Raw genomic sequence first — 19,917 nt, 5'->3', positions numbered from 1 at the left:
GCCAAAATAATTGTCACGCATTCATGTTTACATAGAAATTTTAATAAATTCAAATATTCGCTAGTTGAAATGAAAAGATACAAACTGATGCTTTTAGTACAAACTAATTTCACCTCTACTCTGCTGCTGCAGCCTTTTCTGTAAAGCGACATTTTTCGCTTTAACCACATGATGGCGCCAAATTCAAAAGAATCGCTAAACCAATACTAGTCACTGTAGAAAATCTGCTTGCACAGCCACGGGGCCCCAGCAGTGAGGAGGACACTCCGCAGCTCTATTTAACAGTTGAAGGATTTTGCTCTGCGGTCTGGTTCCATTTGTGCTTTTACAGAAAATCACTGTTAATCAATACAAAGTTATCATGAGCAATTACCTTTTTATTCTCTAATGAAAGATTTCTACTCTGGTGAGAGTGGTCTCTTCCAGATGAGGGTCAACAAGCGGTTAGATTGATATGAAAATGATCTGCAATGTGTAAGCTGTGGACTTTAAAATCGACCGATCGAAACACACCTAACGCTCCTTTCCACTCCACCGCCATCTTTAAAACATCTTTTAGAAAAAGGTTGTTTCATCCCTCCACTGGAGTTTTTGGAGATGTGCACATTCAGTGCCAAAGATGTTTTGGCATCATGTGATGGCTCAACGCCTAAGAAACTTTTTGTTGTGTGTTTTCATTTATCACCCCTCTGTACTTGCACAGCGGTTGACCTTTTGTTGCCTGCACTTTGTGGTCAGGATTGCAGCATCAGCTGAGTTTCCAGAAGAATAAGTGTCTCTGGTTGCTGTGCTTTTAGCTGCACGATGCAAACAGGAATGTCCACACATCTTGCGTTTGCAAGATGGGTTTAATACATGCAACGATTTTAAAGGCTTTTCTATACATTCTGCTAAACACGGCTTGCATGCACTCTTATATAACTGGACATGTACGCATTCGAGTCATCACACAAAACTTCCAACGAAAATCACGGCATAACTGTTCTCTGCGATGAAGCATCTAAACGTTAAGGGGTTAAACACGTGCGCGCTATGATGAACAAAACCGGACAACGGTGACATCAAGCTTTTACTTGTCTCTTAGATGGAGAGAGTAAGACTTCTAAGGTACATCTTTAGGTCTGAGTCTCTGAACGGATGCGCGCCGACCTTGGAGTCTCCAGACGCGCAGAAGAGGATTTTGCGCACTGAAATCAAGCAGAGCCTAAAAGCGAAGACAGCGAGCTGACTATTGTCTGTCTGACTGCAGTCCTGGCACTGGGATACGGGCACGCTTGGCTGTGTTTTACTGCGCATACTGACAACTTAAGACCAACATTGCTCCGGATTGAGTAAGGGAAAATATAGTCCACAGTTTATTTCGCTTTGCCTGGATTCTAAACTTAGAGGAGCGTTGTTACATCTGAACTGCTTAATGTAGGCGCTTCACTACTACAGACGAGCCAAAGAGTCCCAGCTGCTCGGGGGAAAGTACCTCGACATCCTGAGAGACGTTTTGAGAGGATTTTAGGTCTCTTTGCTGAACGTGGACTGAGAGAGGATGATCCCAGCCGCCTTACCGAAATAAGTGAGGTATTGCCTTTACGAAACGGTAAGGAAAAGTTTAGTATATTTCTTGAATAATTCACTGCCTCCATCTTTGATGTATTTCCAAATTAAAAAGAGACGTTTTAAATGATTTAACGACGTAAATATTTCCACTTTTCTCTCTCTCTCCCCCCCCTCTCTCTTTCTTGCAGGTGATCATAGCGATGTTTCAGTGCCATGAGCGTCTTCACCTCTCCAAATCTTCCAGAGAGGATTTAATCCCCGCTCATCTTGAATAAGTCGACAAGTCGTTGAAGATGAGTCCTCTGCAAACATTCTTGTTGTTTTTCCTCCTGCACCAGGTGAGGAGTGAGATGAGTAAATGAAAAGAGGCTAATTATGCAGAAGCATGTCTCCGACTGCGAAAAAGTAGAGATGAAGCATTTTTATTATGCTGTAGGACTCTTACGAGATAATTATTTCTTCACTCTAGGTAATGGTTTAAACTTCTTTTGCTTATATTTGTTTTGTTGGCCTGTCTTTTATGTGGATCCTTATCACGCAGCTGTGCAAGACTTGTCTATCTCCACATTGTGCCAAACTGAATAATTTCCTGGCATGAAATTTTATTTGGCACAGTCATCAGGAGCAAATTCATTTGCCGAGCAGAACTCCTCATTCAGTCTTACAGGGATAAGCTTAATTGTTTTATGTTATCAGGGCTCGCACACTATTCAGTGAAATACTTTTCATGTGTTTTTTTTAAAATCCATAAAATAGTAAATAATTTAATACCCTTAGAAATGGCATCATTTCTTTCTTTTCTGTAGCCACTGAAAAATATGGTAAAAACAAACACAATGAATAACATAATGCAAACATAATGCGTTTAGTAATCCTGGAAAGACTCCAGCTTTGCTTTAATGCGCATCATGTATTCTACAATATGCAGTTAATTACCATAAAAGCATCTGAGTTTATTATTTCTATTTGATATTGTGGCTTTTTGTAAGACCATCAGCTTTCTCAGCTATGGAAATTTTACATTACAAGCAGAGTGTTGCAAAAGGTAATAGGTTAGAATTAACAATTAGGTAATATTCTAAATAGAGACACAGAATTACCGAGGTAAAAAAAAAATCTACTGAAGATATTTTATAAAATATGCTATTAATTTTTGTGCTGGTTTGCAAAGTTTAAATATTCTTTTCTTTCAGTGTTTATATTCAGTATTATGTCCTTGGGTGTGTTGCTTCTCTCAATCACAGCTCATCTGAAAGTGCAACCTGCCTCTTCATCCCTTCAGGTGCACCTTTGGTGATCACTGGAATCATTAGACGTCTGTGTTGAACCCCTAACCTGTTTTAAGTGTCTTTGCTCTCAAATTGGGGCCAGAGTTCTTTTTTTATTATTACTTTTTCCCCTTTCAAGACAACTGAGAACAATAGATGGAAATTGAAAAACCCAGGGATTTTAAAAGCTTGATGATAACGGTGATGTCCCTGTTAATCCAAAGAAAATTATTTAGTATTTACCAGAGAATGATTGTGTTAAGCTTCTAGACGTAATCTTTCTGTAGTCTAGTTCAGGTTTTAATGCAGCAAGCACTCGGAAGAAAGTTCATGAGCTTTTGGGGAGTATAAAGGCCTTTCCTGCCCTTTCCCCACCCCCATCATATCGTGATGTTGTCCCCTATAGATAGTTGAATACAGCGAGGGTATTAGCGTTTTCATCCTTGCTTTATGGATTCTTGCCATGATCAAACTTGCACCGAAAATGCCATGGGATCGAAGAAGTTCTTCACATCTGTGCCATCCTCAAAGAGGACCTCTTTAAAGATAGCCTTCAACTGTGCAGCTGCAGCAGCAAAGTGCTGTCTGCTTTGGCTGCGGTTGTAATCAGCCCTGTGCCTTCTGGGAGCTGTGCCTCCAGAGAGAGACAGACTGCCTCCCTGGAGAGGCTCTCTTTGTATGCCTCAGTAGCTTCCCTCCCAACAGATTCACCAATGTCTGACTGGGGATGTAGTGGCCGTTATCAATATTACCCTACCTTCTTAGGTTCAAAAAAATCCCAAATATCTGACCCTCAGCAAAGGAATGGAATAAGTGCTGCAATATATCATGATGTATGAATAAGATTTCTTTTTTGTTAGTGTATGAACCACTGAAAAGATGCACAAGGATAACGCCCATCAGCGCAAGGCCAGATTTTGAACCCGAGAAGCATTCTGTGATAGAGGATTGCACGCAGGACACTTAAACCCCTTGATATGAAATTTTTAAGCTTCTTGTTTTAAGTAAAAATCCAGAGTTTGAAAAAGTGGTCCAAATCCTCAAAGACCCCCAGATAAAATCACACTTTTTTTCCCATCGCTCGTCACATGCACATTCAATTAAAAAGCGCTTAGAACATGAATCAAACGGTGAAAATGTAACCCTGGACCCAGCATCTGTGCCATGCCCCAGGGACAAATAAGAGGGTCAAAGCCATCCTGGGAGAATCCATTCTTCCCCCTGACATCTGCTGCAGTTATCCTCTGTGCAATGACAGCAGAACAATGTAGATGAAGATGAAACATATTTGAGAGCCATGCTCTCTGCCATCTCAGCCCGTCCTGCCCTACGTCTATACCAGAGACTGCACGCAGGGAAAGTGGGGTTTTCAACTCTGCTTGGGATTAAGTGTTAGGAGACGTTGACAAAGTCTATTACGCCTTTATGTCTTTTTGCCAGGGTGAGAGCTCCTCTGGCAATATTATGTCACAACACAGCATCTATATGGCCCATGCCAAGAGGATCAGTCGCAGCGTTAGATGTATTGCTGCCTTTTCCGTTACCGAAAACACCACCTAGGGTTGAACTGAGCGCGGAAGACAAGAACGTCTTAAAAGATGGGTGTGACGCACTAGCGAGACGAAGCTTAGCTGGTTACTAGTAAGCTGAATGCGTCTTGTACTCCAGATCACGCCAGGCTTGGAGTTCATCCCTGCAACTTTGATGTGCAGTGATTTAAGGGATTACGAGTCATTTCCCAAAGGATTTAGCCTTAATTTTCTACAGTTAATAATTTATTTAAAAACATGTGTTTACTTATTTGGTCAGGCGAATATTTAAAAAAGTCTTTGTTACAAACAATCAGATATTTTAGACACAGATATTGCTGTAAAATTCTGCCAGAGGATTTTCCCCCTAGTTGTGTCCCCCCCCCCCCCTCTCTGCAGTGGTAGAGTGAGACAGTGATGCTCTATTCAAAGGCAGAAAGGGTTCTGGCAAGGACAACAGTTTTATCCCTGTCTTCATAACAAAACACAAATTCTACATAAAATCCATCTCTAAGGGCTCTTTAACCCTTTTCCCCTTCCCCATGCTCAATTAGGTTTGGTTTTATTATTTATTTATTGTATATTTAAAGGCAACTAACACTGGGAAGTGTAATAAAATGTACAGTGGGGGGATTAGGAGCAGCTCTTTAATCTCACGCTTCTGATAATACTGCATGGGCTGATTGATTAGTTTTTCAGGAAGCTTATGTCAGAAAAACCTAATCCGTCTTTGGATTGTGCCAGCCTTGTAAGGTTTTCCGCGCTGCCACTTTATCATGGCGGCGAATTACAGAGCTGCTGGGCTGTGATAAGGTCCTCGTCTCTTTTACAGACCCCACCGCCCAACCCCCTGCACCTCCCTTTCCCTCTGGACAATAAAAAAAAAAAAAATGTGTTTATATTCTTCACATCCCTGCTCTGCCTGGTCTTCACATCAACCTCTCCCAGGATTTGCCTTGTAAGAAAGGGAGAAAAAAAAGAGTGGAACTTAAGTCTTCAAAACCCCACCAGAGAAATTGGGTGGAGAGAGAAAAAAAAATATGAGAGAACACGTCTGGCAGACCAGTAGAAATTTCTGTGGAAGTGATTAAACATTGGATTGACAGAGTGAAGGGGCCTTGTATGCATGCGCTGCCTTCCAGGAATCATTTTGGAGCTTACATGGAGCTGATCTGTATCTGTGCTCATATTGGGGTCACAATCTTTCTAGCCAGGAGGCCTGACTAGATAATCCCTCATAAACAATACTGTCCGTGGCATTTTCAGTCCTCAACTTGTATGTTGTCTCAGACCTCTGAAGAAAAGGTTGTCGCTTCTCCGAATGAAATCCCTCAAATGTAGCTCGCAGCCACTACAGGTTCTTCTGACTGTATTGAGCCCCGCAGCCTGCTCCTTTCCCAATCATCAGTCATAATTGTGTTTGTACCGGCAATAAATCCATGATAAAGGTCTTGAAATGAAGAGAAAGAAGCTCCAAATGATTGATAGCTATGACACAATTGCCCTTTGCTTTGACAATAAGCCTAATCACGCCACGGTATGGCCCATTAAAGACTTTAGTCAAACAATTATAAGCTGCACGGCTATTTTCCCGCTAGCCGCTCGTGGGATGTGAACTGTTTAGGATGAAGTGCAGAGCCTCTCTAGTGGTGCAGGAAACATTATGTTTAATATGATGTTGAGTTCCCTGATCTTGGTCCACAGCTATGAATTTTTATGGGCGATGTGCAGCCCGAGGCGGTGTTAGATCTAGAGGCTCTGCTACCTTATAGCATTGTCATTACCTCTCTGCAGTGTCAGAAGCATCCAGCACTCACTGATGCACAGCGCCAGTGTTTTGAAGACTGTTGTCTGTATTGCTCTTTACTGCCGTGCTGCAACAAAACTAAATGTCGCAATCAGTTTATGGAGAGAAGAAGAAATTTTGCCCGCATCCAGAGAGGGGATGGAGTATGATGCCACGGTGCCACTTTTTCTTTTAATTAGTCAAATATTTACATTAACACTACGTCTACCAGCTACCACACTGCAATCACACGAAATCGTGACTTAACAGGCGATGTTTCTTCTTTAAATATTTTCAAATTTCCTGAAAACTCTGACATAAGAAGTTGTTAATTACCGTCTGTGTGGTTCTTGGAGAAGGCAATCACATTTCATGTCAAAGCTCTGAGAAATGATTGACCTCTTTAATTAAAACTGTATTGCCTTTCTGTTAAAGGAAAAGTGTGACAGCTATAGAATAAGTACAATAAATCTCCCTTCTGATTATTCTCAGTTTTGCATTTCCTCCTCTGCCTCCAAGCTTTGAGCCCCCTTTTCTTTTTCAACATGTCATTTTCAGCCATAACAAAGCACTGTCAGCTCCCCTCTGTCTTTGTATATTTCTTGTGAAGTACCTGTCTTCACAGCTACTCAGAGGAAAAAGGAAGCAACGTCTTTCCAACTCTTGTTTCTTCTTCAAAGAGCCCTGTTTCTGTGAAATCAGCCACGGCGCAATCTGCTCGGAGAACAGAAACATTTTGCTCTGTCAAATTTAGCGGACGTGCTTTTGAGCAAATCAAGCAAAAACATTTTGGAATAAAACACTCCTATCATTCACGGCGCGGATTTGAAGAGGAGAAAATGTAAAACTGGGGTTGTCGCACGCTCACAGAAAAGGAGCTCAGAGAGAGAAACATTTAGATTACGTCTTCCTGAGATGAAAGCAGAAAAAAACCTAAAAGTAGAACTTTGAAGTATTAATTTAACAACAACATGCCATGCCTCCTTAAGCTGAGCAGTTTTACAAGCACAGCTACCATTGTCGTACGAAGTATAAGGTGTTAAAACCAGTCAAGAGAATGGTAATTACACTGAGTCCAATGTGCTTTGTGGTATTATCCTTCTCAATCCCTATCAGCTATCAGGCATACGGAGGTGCGTGGCAGGTGTCAGGAGCCAGCACAGAAGTTGGCGCTCTGACCATGTAAGGGGATTATGAAACTGATGATGCGTTGAAAGGTAACGTCTGCCTAAAAGTGAAGTGTTCAGGGCTTTGCAGCTGTCATATGTGGCAGGTGGCGAGATAACACTAGTATCCAGATTACCTGGAGGCTCTCTTCCCAGAGCCTCCCGTCACTCTCTCTCTCTTCTCTCTTGGTGGGATCTTTGTTAACACTTTGGAAACACCTGACATCATCGCTGAATTCAAAGTTTCCACACCGAGCCATGCTCACTAACATCCCATTTTCACCCCCGTGTCTCATGCAGTTAATTAACAAACTGTCAGAATGCATTTTAATTGATACTGAGTATTTTATAGCAAGATGATGATGATTTTCATTGTCTTTTGAACTACAGAGTCAAAGTTTATGTGTTATTATTCTGCTAAAGTCACTGCATGTAAACGTCTATTTCATCCTAAACTTATCATGTGGGTTTCCACATTTTTACAGCTGCAAACATCTGTAAAAGGTAATCAAATGTCATATTTTAAGTATTTTAAAGCATTTTTTGCTCAATCCAGTTTTAAGTTAATTTGAAGATTTGAAGGTTGTGATGCCCCCCCCCCCCCCCCCCACACACACACACACACACACACATGCACACACACACACAGGCTCCTCCCAAAAATGTAATTTTTTAAATAAAGAAGTCTTAAGAACAATTTTACCCAAAGAAAACAAATATATTGGATCTGGTAGGAAGTTAAATGAACTCTTACTGAAACTGACTTACACATGAAATACACTTCATAGCAAGATGACCTTTTCCCCCCCCACATGAATGACACGCCCTGCATTATATTGAACAGAAATTTTGTGATTTCTCTTGTCAAATGCATTGACAGATAACAGATAATTCATAGCCTTAAATACGGCTTTACAGTGGCTGCAAGCAAAAGGTCAGACAAGTGAGCAGACATAATGCGTCTCTTGGCATGGCAGGCTCTAACAGGACAGGCTCTGCCTCTCATCGCAATCAAAGTATAACAGGCCCGAGCTAACGGTGGTGTAATTTCCTGTAATTTGTTCAGTTTAACAGGAGTCGCTGAAGCATGTTTCCACAACGACACGGCGGGAGAAGCAATTGTGTATTATTTGGACTGCCTGGTACATTGTCTCCTGCAGGGCAATAGGTGGCAATAGTAAATGTCCAAAAGAGTTGAGGCGAGGCGACGTTTCGGTCATTGTCATTTCAGATGCAGAGGAAAAAGAGAGGATTGTGTGATCGAGCCAGACAAGAACAACGCTGACACTATTAACATGACTAATGGCTCACATCGTATGATTTATGCTAGCCAAAGGAGGGTTATATTACGTGCTATAATTTATGCTAATCATAGGTTGCAAGCAGCCCCGAGTGACATCATGAGCTGTCAGATAATGTTTTGCCACAACGTGTGCATGCAAACAGGCACAAATAATAAATTTGGGTTCAATATGCTTTAGATGCTATAATAACTCAACAAGGCCAGATTTGTTGCACTGTATTTGTGTGAAAGCAAAATAGGACTTGACTGGAGACAAACTCTACTGCTTTAAATTCGGCATACTTGGAATTTTTTTTGAAGATGAATGTGGGCAGGTGTTGGAGTTGCTCTCTTTTGAGACATATTACCCTTTCTTTTTTTCATCAAAAGAGGTTTAGGGTCAAGGTCAGCTTTAGATCAACAGCATTGCAAGTAGTGGAAATAAGAGTGTCTCTCACTGAGATGAATGCTCGCTGATGTCGGCTCTAAGACATTAACCCTCATCCTCTGCTGTCTTCATAGATAATTTCTGAAAAATGGCTTCAAGTAGTTAATATTCAGTGATGTAACACACAACAGAAGGTCTAAGCAACAGCTGCAATTCTTCCTAACTTCCTAAAAAAGGTGGGCAGAGGGGCGAGCCTGAAAACTAAGTGTAATATTTTTAATAGATGAAAATATGCATCCAACTTTTGGGAAAAGCAATCAGATATATTATGTTTCTTTCTGCTGCTTTTTGCACACAAAGCTCTCAATTTGTAACAATTTTTCTCTTTTCACATGCCTCTCAAATTTTAGGCTTTAGTTACGCTCCATTAAATATTGCACGGCTAGAAAAGATCCAACCTAAAACTAACAAGGATTTCTATGTGGCTGGGTGCCTGCGTTTGCCTTTTCTCTTTGCTTCAAGCCAACATGGAGAAACGCACCATAACAATCTGCAAAGTCACACACATCGGATTTTTTTCTTGCAATTAAATCAACAAGGTTTCAATACATATTTCGTGCGAAGCAAGAAATCCAATATTCATACTTATTATTATCTCTGTGCTCAAGCACCAAAGTTGGATTTTATTTTACTCATAGATATGCCTCTTCGCCCATCCACCGAATATCCTGATAGCGCCAGCGGACTTGTTACATATTATGATAGCGATGCGATGATCCTCTATGTTTCGGGCAAATCTGTCAACAGTAAGAAGGAGAAGCGATGAGTGTGTAGATACAGAGCTAGCGATACAGCTGGGATTATAGAAATGAAAACATCAGCATCACGTCTTTTTGAGCTTGTCTTCCTGCCCTCTCCTCATCGTCAACACTTGTACAGAATGTGTAGACAGCCACAGACTGGCCTTCTGTAAATACACGGCAGTGGTTAAAGGAGTGTCTTTACAGTCAGTATGAAAATCATATACTACACAGAAATGTAACCACTAAAGAAATGCACTGAATTTCTACTCGGCACCAATTGTACCAATATATTTTCACCACAAATAATGTGAGCTGTGTACGCTGAAGATGAATTAAAATTGAGATCTATAACATCTTTTGCAGGAATGTCATGACACTAGAGGCTGTAGTCTGTCTCATTTTCACAGAGGTCAGGTGGTAATGGCCTAAAGGATTATACTGGGGGGTAGCAGATATGCTACATGCACACTCACTCACTAACTGTAGCCTCCTGTGATTGGTAAGCTGCCCCCGGTGTGTCGATTTGCTGTTACGATCCACCACAGTGCTGAAGCACCTGCCATGTGATTCCCCGGACGGCCTCTGATTAAAAGTGATGGGTTTGGAGCGTGAGGCTGTCCCAGCGATCTGAGCACCAATCTATTCTTCAGCAGAATGTAGACTCTCTCTGTGGGCTGCTTTAGCGCCTCCAGGGCCTCCTCTCATGGAACCGGCTCTGGGTGTAAATCATTACAAATGATATGCCCTGTAACATCAGGAGGAAGATGGCTAAGGAAGGACTTTGCGCAGACGATTGCAGGCTGAGAATAGTTTTAATCTGAAAGATGCTACTTGTCATGTTGAATGTTTGAAAGCAAGAGTCTGCAGTCCATCCAGCTCTGCTACATTTTTTTTTGGTCTAATGCTAGCAGCACTGGCTGAGCAGCTCCTAATATGACAGGTGTTTCGTCGCAATAGAGCTGGGTAAGTATTACGAAAGGCAGTGGCGAAGGCGGTGTAATTTTTGTGGGGTGTCCAGATTTTTACTATGTGGAAGCGCATCAAGTTAATGAAGCTTCAGACACAGAAAATTAGCAGAGAAATGAATTTCACCACCAAAGTGAGGTCAATTTGCACAGATAAATCCATGAAGAACAGTCGAGTGCATCATTGGAACTGCTCGGTTTGCACTGATGAGCAGGTTAATTGCCCATTTTGTTTATTGTGAGAAAGATGCCTGAAACCAATTTTCCCCAGACGCATATCTCAGCCTTATGCACTGGGAAAAAAAAATCAGCTATGGAAAACCCAAAAACAGATTAGTTTAGCTTGCCTCTGTATCAACTTCATTTCCTGAGCAAAAATGTGATTTAAAAACCAAAACAGAAACAGAAAAGCAGACTTCAGATCATGAGTTGGCCACATTGTCAGTTGTGAAAGGCTGTGAAAGATTTGGTCACCATCAAAGTACAAAAGCTGTAGACCTGCCCGTGGACCAGAACCCATCACAACCAAACACACTGCCACCAGCTTCTCTCTCCAAATGCATTTTAACGGCATCTCTTTAGATGATCCAGAAGCCAGATGTCACTGGTTTCTTAATAACTTTCTAGAGGCTAGTTCTGGTCACTATGGCAATTACCTTTATGTCAAGCCTCTAAAAGATATGTCTACCCACGGGACAAGCAGGCAGCCAGCTCCATAATGCTCGTTACAGATGAATGTCGAGGCTGATTCATCCTGACTCGCTGTGTGGTTCGCTGCTGCTCAAGCTACTGTCAGGATGTAAGTTTCATGAAAAGCTCTTGATTGTACTGATTGCCACAACATTAGATTGAATTGCCTATTTATGCATGGTTCTGTAAGAAAAGGCCCCCGAGGTGTAGAAATGACAGGTGAAAAATAAAAGCCACAGATGTTCATGTCTGTAATAATAACAATGCACTTTTACACACAGTAAAAACAGGTAGTCCTGCATGCAAAGCAGCGTAAAAGGTTCATAGACTATTCACCCAACTCTGACTTAGGCACAAATGTGTATTTTCCACTCTGTCTTCAACAGCTACACTAGGGTGTGTACTTTGAGGATGTGGTTGAAGATTAATTTTTGAAAACCTTTTTTCCGTTCATTTATGCAGGAAATTAATGCGCACATATGAAAAATGTGATCGCCACTTGTCAGCCAATATTAACAGTTTAATGTAAGCCTGTGACAAAAATACGAGTCCTTAAAAGTCGGTTACAAAAAAATGTTTAGTCAGGATGTGCAATGTTTTTCAGTTAAAAATGTATTTTTCTGTATTCTTTGGAGATATTTAAGCATTTTCAAAACAAAATAGAATAAAGTAGATAATACTGATAGATCTCTAAGTAGCTGATTCTTTTTTATGTATAAGAATGCATTACTTAAACAGTCTTTTACCGTTTAAATTTAATTGTGGGTTGTAAACTATATATGGCCCCATAATTTCCTAAAAAAAAGCTGTTTTGAATGCAAACATATACAAGCATAAACATTTTACTCCTGACATTATATATGTATATACATATACATTTTTTACCAGTCCAAATGTGTTTTATTTATTTGAATTTAGAATTCTAGTCACTATAACGTTAAAGATGGAGTGTCTATTAAAAAAGAAGGCTTAGCTCAGCTAATGAGAGTGATTAAGGTGCTCTTTCAGAGAGGAACCGTGTGTTTTATGCATGACATTTGATAGTGAACTGGAAATATCAGCTATTAGCACCTTGTGTGATACCTTACTGTTTTTGCTCATCTTGGTGGATGTACATTAAAATTACCAGGAAACTGTTTGGTGCATAGGCCTTTATCTTTACTGCTGTATCACTAAACATAGTCCTTTATAGGGCAGATAGAACACTGACTGCTGTGGTGTAAAAGCGCGATATCTGTGCCGGGGTGTCTGAAGTTCACGCATGTCTTTGTGTTTTAATGTAGGACATGCAGGAAAAGGAAGAAGCTAAACCACACTAGCAGATATCCGTAATGTTTGCCACGAGTCACTGCGCCTTGTGCTGTTGAAATGAGGTCTGGTGTTTTCAGCTCTATAAGTCTACAGTTATTATCATAATAATGTCTTGTTTCAAGTTGCCCTGAAACGCCTCTAGCACGGCAGCACCGATTAAGAAATCTTAATTAAGCTTTTGTAGATTCTCCTTCATCAGACCTTGCCTTTTTTTCCCCTTTTTTTTGTACAAAACCTCAGAATCCTTTAGTCGGTTTTAAGAGACATCGCTGCTGCCTAAATGAACAAGGTGTGCTCGAGTGTGTGTTGGTGCTGTGGTTGTGCAGGGAGGCAGCGAGAGAGAAAGAAACCAAAGCCTATGTGCCAGTGCCAGCTTTCAAGTTCCTAGTGCTTCATCTCTCTTGGGGCATTTAAGTATTAGATATCCCTCTGCTGATCCCCTTGTTGTCACAGCAATTTCCCCAGTTGCTCATCATACTTAAACTCCTCTCTCTTTTCCATTATAATCATCCTATACAAAGCACACCTGAGATTTACGCAGAAAGACAATTTGGTTTCACCTCTGAAGCCGCGCAGCATGACACCCAACGTGTTAAAGATATAACAGTTTGAGCTGGCGGGAAGACAAGTGCCGAATCTTCCTTGTTCACAGCAGAGGAAAAATGTTCCTATTGAGAGCCTGCAGATTTTATGCTTAGCATCATCTGCTGTTGTGATGTTATAAGAGTCAAATCAAATTAACAGCTGAGCTCACATAAGGTATTACTAAGTGGCTGTATCAGTGGGGAATAACGCCACTGGAATTGGTTGATTAAATGACTTTGGATGTGATGAACTACACATAGGGGCATTATTACAGTGTTGCCTCATTCATCCATGTTTACAGGGAGCAACTGTCTTAATTAAGCATTGTGAGAGGTGATAAATGGGCCGGGCTCACTGTCCGTGGGAGACCCATTGATTTCACATTACATATCCAGATAGGCGAGCCATTACCTTCCGCTTTGGGCATTAAAGTGTTACCGCAGTCTCGGACATAAGCAGCACAGTAAAGCAAAGCTGTAATTATAAGACACAGCAGCACAGCTTAAGGTGAATGTAGCCCTGTTACATTTCAGATGGAAAGGTTTGGGTATATGTGACAAAACAAATTGTGCTAGACAGACCTAGTTTGTTAGCTTTATACACATATGCCTCCGTTCAGCTTACAGCAAAAATATAATTAGTCTGGAAATAGTATGCAGCATCTCTGTGAGAATTCAAGCAGCCGCTGCTCTGTACTTTCAACATCTGCTTCTCTCAGTGATCCCTATAACTGGGCCCGGGGAAAACCCAGCACTACTAATTACTAATAAAACTAGCTAAGCTTATTGCTGTGAATTATTAAAGCTTTATCTGAAGTGGACCAGGAATCGTTCCTAAAGCTAAACGGCTTTGAGGTACAAGGAGGGATCACGGTTCATTGCTGCGTCTGGATTAGCACTTAGCACTATACTTTATATACGTATACACTTTATACGTACGTACTTCATGACACTACCGTGGAAGAGTGTTTATAGGTGGATGCGAGCTAAAGTTTAGATTCACCTTTCCCTGAAGTCCATGGGAATATCTGTGCACTCTAAATATCAGAATCTGCTTGAGTTCATCAGTGCATCATGTGTTCAGTTTAATACAAACTTCTTGTTTCCTCCCTTCTGTGGTGCCCCTGCTATCTAGCAGTAGTGTATTACATGCTATTTATTTGCATGTGCATGCACTTTTTAATGCTATATTTATATTAATGATTATTTTCTATTTATTTATTTATTTGGTTGTTGTTAAGTGATGTCCAGTGAATGCTATTTAGCTTCTTGCACAGACCTGTAATAATCTTCCGTATTCTATTACTGAGTTTACAATACTACGAGATGCTGCTGTTGAATTTTCTGTATTTAATCTTTATTTCATTTGTGAATATCTGTTTGTTTCCCTTTTCTTTATTAATGAACCCATAATGAATCATTTCATAAATATCTATAACAAAGGATTTTAGGATATGCTAGAAGATGAATGTGAAAATTGTCCATACTGCCCCTAGAGCAGTAGTTTTAGCTGGCAACCGATTCCAGGAAGAGCCCCAAACCTTTTGGAGGTGTAAAAATCTGCCAAATGAAACATGTGGAGCTACCTTCTGTGGTGACGCCTTGTGAATATTATTTATTTATATTTACTCTATGGGTAAATGTTTTTACCATCTGCTTTATACCAATGGCAATTCTCAAAAACACAGAAACTTCATACATACCAAACCCAAGAACCTATTACTGTTAACTTGTGAGGTGGAAGTTGCTCTTCAGAACTGGCAATCGTGCGTACGGTTTATCTAACATTAACCATATTAGTTATTCATAGGCTCATGTTGTCTATATGCACGCTATCATTTTAGCTCTCTACAGCCGCAGCTTTGCTGCTTTTCTGTGCTTTTTTCATTATTTGTGTATGTACCTTTCTCTTTCTCTGCTCTGCTACATGTCAGTGAAACAGACAAATGCAAAGCAGAGTAGCAAAGTATAATGAATGTGAATTCATCTATGTAGAATTACCAAATAGAAAGTTTTTAAAGAACACCCATCAATCCATTTTCTTAAACCCTTAACCAACTAGGGTAGTAGAGGAAGCCTCTTAGCTGACAGTGAGTGACAGGTAAACACCTTGGACAGGCTATCAGTCCATCACAGGGATAAGACCAAAAGACACACAACCATTCTCAGTCAAATTCCCACCTATGGGCAATTTAGAATCACAAATTAACCTAGCATGCATAAATTTTTTTGAGGAAACCAGAGCACACAGAAAAAACCTATGCAAGCACAAGGAGAACAGTCAAATTCCACAAAGAAAGTCCCTGAGCTGAACAGGAAGTTAAAACCCAGAACTTTCTGGCTTTGAGGCTGCCACTTTTAAATGAAAGTGTATAAAAACACTACTGCCATCTGAAAAAGAACATATCAGAAAAACTAAGTACACCCCATGATTCATGAGCATCTTTAGGGACAATAACTTGAAGTAATTGTTTTCTGTGTAACTTTATCAGTCTCTCCCAGCATTGTGGGTCCACTCTTATTTACAGTGTTGCTTCAGTTCATTGAGCTTTGTGAGCATTCATTTATGCAGTTCTCTTAAGAAGTGAACATAAACAGTGGACCAACCTTTAGCTGATGCTGTGGCTGTTTTGATGGCCTTGGGGTGAATTTGGCACTCCTGGGAAGATCGTGGCATTGTGTTATGATACACCTGAATGCTCCAGACCAACAAACTGCTAAAATGTATTTATAGAGGTGATCACACTTGCTAACGATCAGTTATTATTAGCAGCACTTGGCTGCTATCTACCCTTTTCACATGACTGCACAGAGTTTTGTCAAAACTTTCTTATACACGTCACGTTAACAAGCAATGAATTTGAATGAATGAAAATGCATTTCACAAAGGTTTTCACGTTGGTTAATTGTTTTTTCTATCTATCTCTGTTCTGTTTCCTATCAAGGTCTCGTGCAGGAAAGTGCATGGAGGAGTCACAGAACTCATCGAGTGGAGGGACAGCGATAATGAACAGAAGATATCTCCCACCGGGGCCAGTCCACGGATCCTCAACCCCCTGCGTTTGTTTGCCAGGGGCTCCCCCGAGTTCAAGAGTAACATAAGGGAAATGACATATTTACACAGCATGGAGGACTTTTGGGACTGGTTATCTAACCAGACAGATGTTCAGGGCGCACAGGCCAGAACTAAACGCAGACCCATCGTCAAGACTGGCAAATTCAAAAAGATGTTTGGTTGGGGAGACTTCCACTCCAATATCAAGACTGTCAAACTCAACTTGCTGATCACAGGAAAGATTGTGGACCATGGGAACGGCACCTTTAGCGTTTACTTCCGCCACAACTCCACAGGTCTGGGGAATGTGTCGGTGAGCCTGGTGCCACCTTCCAAGGTGGTGGAGTTTGAGATCGCCCAGCAGTCCACACTGGAGACCAAAGACACCAAATCTTTCAACTGTCGCATTGAATATGAGAAGACGGATCGCAACAAGAAGACTGCCTTGTGCAGCTTTGATCCATCCAAGGTGTGCTATCAGGAGCAGACGCAGAGCCATGTGTCATGGTTATGCTCAAAACCCTTCAAAGTCATATGCATCTATATAGCCTTTTACAGTGTAGACTATAAACTGGTCCAGAAGGTATGCCCTGACTACAACTACCACAGTGACACACCTTACTCCTCAACAGGGTGACCTAGTAGTTGTTAGTCTGCATCAGCCTTTTGTTTTATCTTCAAATAATGTAAATGTCAAGCTCTAAACTCCTTATCCCAAAATACCTAAATACCTGAGACATGTTGCAGGAAGTGCGACTTATGAAGGGACGCACACTGGAGGGATTTGGTGAAACTTTTGTATATACTACACAAATACACAAGTTTAACACTTCAGATAGTTAGGTGTACAGGGACTTGGCTTTAGGGGTTGGCTTGGGATTCAAAAGGTAGTTACCAACCCTGGAAGAATCCACCACATCACAACAGCACATGTTCTCTGTAAACCACGGGTATAATTAGTATGTTGTCCAGATGTTTCCTTCAAGGCTAGACTATAGGCATGGAGCCCTGCTGAGTTGGAAGCGTGTAGCTGGCTTCTGGAAGAGCTGCACTCCTGCCAACATTTTCAAACAATTTTCGAACCTTGTTTAAATAGTAATGTGACAAAATATGACAGGACTTTAAATAATGTTAACAATTACAATACCTAAACATTAATAAAGCTATTCAACAGGGCATAAAATGAAAAAAAGAAATCCCATTTGGAAGATCACTGCATTAAGAATGATTAGTCAAAATGATCATTGCCTTTGAAGTGGCGCTAACATCCATTTATACCTGTTAACAGAACACAGACAGGACAGTCTCTATTACTTCAAATTATTTTGATCAATGGAATTATTTCATTAAGGAATGAATAATTAATATGGTCTTAAAACTGATCTGTTATCGTTCTTTTGTGGGGACTAAAAGCAAGTGACTTGACTGATTCAAACCAATTCCTAAAGTGCTCATGACAAAATAAGTCCATCCAACTAATCTAATGCATAAGAAACTTTAGAGCATGATCATACATTACTAACAAACTGTATGTAGGCACATATCCTAGCTTAACATGGCTGCAGCCTTGTTTGCGCCTTAAAATGTGTTGGTTTTCTGCTACAATTATCATAAGGCATGTGTATGCTAAACTAGTCTGAGATCCAACATCTGTGTTTGCAGGATGCACTTTGAGGCATCAGCCTGCCTAGTGAGCCCCACAGTGGATTAATGTGTCAGGAGAGGTGGGGAGGGGGAAGCAATAATTGCAGGACAGGTGGATTTAGTGAGTCTGGCAGACAATTATCAGCACTTTGTCATGGTTCTGCCACCAGCCCTGACATTACCTGTCTTTAATAGGCTTTAATTAGCCTGGGAAATTTCATTTACCAAGAGTGGAGAAACAAAAAGGTGGGGGTAAAGGCAAAAGTACAAAATCCATCTGCAATTTTAATGAGAAGAGGGACTAAATTTGAAATATAAGACATTTCCCAATAGTACAGCAGGCTTAAGTTGGCTGACTTTGTGTAAAAGTGGATAACATTCAGTCTTGTAGTACATGGTGTAATGTGTTCGACTCAGAAATCACTCAAATTTTTTTTTAAAGCTTTTGTTAAAAACCATTCGGATTTTAAACGGCATGAGTTTTGTTATCTGGAGATACCCAGGGTTTTTAGGTTAGGGCATGTGCCACTAAAGACAAAGAATACATTTCTGTTAGCGTCATTTTATTGGATGTATCTCATGTCTTTCCACTTCAGCTGTAAATGATTCCATCACCTTATACATGAGGTGAGGTGTACGATAAGGAACTTAACTCGGAGTTGATCTATGTTGATGTTTTGGTTCTGCTCCTTTGTGCAAATGCTGTGTGTTAATGTGTAAAACTAAACGTGTTTATTGATTATGGTTTCAAAGTATATGATGTCAGATTATCCTAATTTTTCCAGAGAACTCTATCAAGTATACTGTACCTTATTTTTTGGTGTTTGTTAAGAAATATCATGTAGATAAATGTCATATTTCAGCTGATGGTTAGATTGCTTTGATTTCATTTTTTGTAACTGCAGATTGTACCCAGTTTGATTTCTGCTTGCTCAAAATTGTTTCAATAGTTTCCCTTGTAAAATAGGAGTAAAAGCTCTTCTGTGTATAGTGTAATTACACTTTTCATTTTGGAATATTTGATTTCAGATTTTGTTAAAATGTAACTGTAAAGATCAATTTAGGTTTTTATGGCATTAAACCTTATTTGAACTTGGCTCAAAGCATGCTGTCACACCGAGTCAGGTCTAGTCTGTTGGTGCTCGTAGTTGTCTCGTTTCATTCCTGAAAGGACTTCTCAACAGGATAAACACACAATTTTAAGAGGTACATTTCAGGGTAGCTTTTTAATGGGCAATAAATCTGTGTCCACAGGCGTGGATGATACCAGAGGTACACCTCAGGGAGCACATCCATTTTGCCGTGGCCATCAGGGACAGGGGTCTTTTCATTCGCTTCCATTACTCTTATCTGATCAGGGTGAGGCACCTACTCCTTATAGGCATCAAGTCACACTACGCTTTCCTGCTGCATGCACCCAAATCCCCTGGAAAACTACAAGGAATGTTAACATACGTTTCACTTCTCAGCATTCAACGCTTATTTCCGACAATCAATATAAGGGAAAAATTCAATTTTGACACTGCAGGCATCTCTCTCTTTCAAGCTTTAAAGTTAGTAGAGGAACGCGAAGGAGGAAGATAAAAGGTTGGAGAGGCGTCCTAAAGCAGAGATGGTATCAGGTCTTTTCCTGGGATCTGTGCTGAGAGGGGCGGATGAGGATCAGCGAGCTGCTGATGAAGACTTCTCTTCCAGCAGAAAAGAGCGGCCTCACATTCACTTTAATTAGGGCTTGTGCCAAGCATTCACACATAAAATAGGGGGGGGGGGGGGGGAAAGCATGTCTTTTATGTGCTGAACAAAGGTTCAACATTTAACATGGCACTATGCTAATGCAGTTAAAGCACATTTTCTTTTGATTATCACAGTGGTGTTGTTGTCTAATAATTAGTTTT

At 40.6% G+C, this 19,917-nt stretch overlaps 1 protein-coding gene across 1 annotated transcript; it reads left to right on the top strand.

Moving 5' to 3' along the window:
* The first annotated feature begins 1,071 nt into the window (after window positions 1–1,071).
* nxph2a (neurexophilin 2a) lies at window positions 1,072–17,449 on the top strand. The gene is made up of 3 exons (XM_080290360.1): window positions 1,072–1,591; window positions 1,740–1,889; window positions 16,269–17,449. The coding sequence occupies exons 2-3, from the start codon at window positions 1,845–1,847 to the stop codon at window positions 17,013–17,015; spliced, it is 792 nt and encodes a 263-aa protein (XP_080146486.1). The 5' UTR covers window positions 1,072–1,591; window positions 1,740–1,844; the 3' UTR covers window positions 17,016–17,449.
* Window positions 17,450–19,917: the final 2,468 nt, after the last annotated feature.

Source organism: Astatotilapia calliptera, chromosome 16, assembly GCF_964374335.1.
Source record: "Astatotilapia calliptera chromosome 16, fAstCal68.1, whole genome shotgun sequence".
In the NCBI taxonomy this organism is placed as follows: domain Eukaryota; kingdom Metazoa; phylum Chordata; class Actinopteri; order Cichliformes; family Cichlidae; genus Astatotilapia; species Astatotilapia calliptera.
This window is presented reverse-complemented; position numbering and strand designations above follow the sequence as displayed.